This window comes from Protobothrops mucrosquamatus, unplaced genomic scaffold, assembly GCF_001527695.2.
Source record: "Protobothrops mucrosquamatus isolate PMUCROS unplaced genomic scaffold, P.Mucros_1.0 scaffold2635, whole genome shotgun sequence".
Lineage (NCBI taxonomy): Eukaryota > Metazoa > Chordata > Lepidosauria > Squamata > Viperidae > Protobothrops > Protobothrops mucrosquamatus.
In genome coordinates, this window is record NW_015388688.1 from 142220 (window position 1) to 143191 (window position 972).

Genomic DNA, 972 nt, shown 5'->3' on the forward strand with positions numbered 1-972 from the left:
ATAATGCTTTGTCCAGAGGCAACATAGGGGATAGATGGGATAAAGGGAGCATTTGTGTATTAAAATCCATATTCTCTCTATCACTTTTTCAGAGGACTATTATGCAAAGTAAATAGACTGTCTGTCCCTTTTGCACCACATTAGAGCTTTTAGCTATAGGAAGTGTGATAGCTTTACATATACCAACGGATGGGACTATAGGTTTATGATTTTCATGTTGGAGGGAGAAGGAGAGGGCCTGATTTTGCAGATGGATCATGTATTGGATCAAAGTGGCATGATCTTCAACTGATGGAACTAACAAGTGGTTGATGGGGATCACTTTACTTATACTCTTGAGATGCAATGCTCTGATCCAGATTTCATTTTTTTTGTTCCTCCTAACAGCATTTGGCCTGTTAGGAAACCATAATGACTCACCTGCTTGGAAGGTTGTTCATGTTTCTCCTGCTGTGTGTACTGCTTGGATTATTTTTTCCTATTCAATGGCACACAAAAACGAAAGGTAAGACAGTGGATCATGAATTAACTGAATTCCAGTATGTGGGGTCAATCATGTTTATGTTCCACTAAAGTAAACATAAAAAAGTAGGTGAGTATGATACACAAGTGGAACTCTGTTAACATTGCACTCAGAGACAGAATAAGGGAATAAGACTAAGGATAAAAGAAAAGAATGGGAAACAAATGTGTTGAAATCAATGTCAAAACACATTCAGAAACAATGAGCTGTATTGTGTCTTATAGTTTTGGGTTGATAGATGATAAGACCGCAGAACGTACTATGGATTCTGCTGCTCATCATGTAGTTTTGAATAGCAAATTATGTGAACACTAAAGAAGCATTTACTCACAGACCTAATCATTGGTTTACGGATCTCACAAACAGAAGTGTTAGCAGCCACATACTTCCCTAAATTTGCAATGACCAATAGGCTTGCCATCCTCTCAACTCTAAAGCTGATGCCTGTT

The 972-nt window shown here is 38.0% G+C and overlaps 1 protein-coding gene across 1 annotated transcript in view; it reads left to right on the top strand.

Annotated features, from left to right (window-relative positions):
* Positions 1-411: 411 nt before the first annotated feature.
* LOC107296087 (carbohydrate sulfotransferase 11-like) overlaps positions 412-972 on the top strand; it is an 8305-nt gene continuing 7744 nt past the window's right edge. Inside the window, exon 1 of the mRNA XM_015825431.2 lies at positions 412-505. Within this exon, the coding sequence (XP_015680917.2) occupies positions 412-505 (94 nt within the window). The remainder of the gene's footprint in view (positions 506-972) is intronic.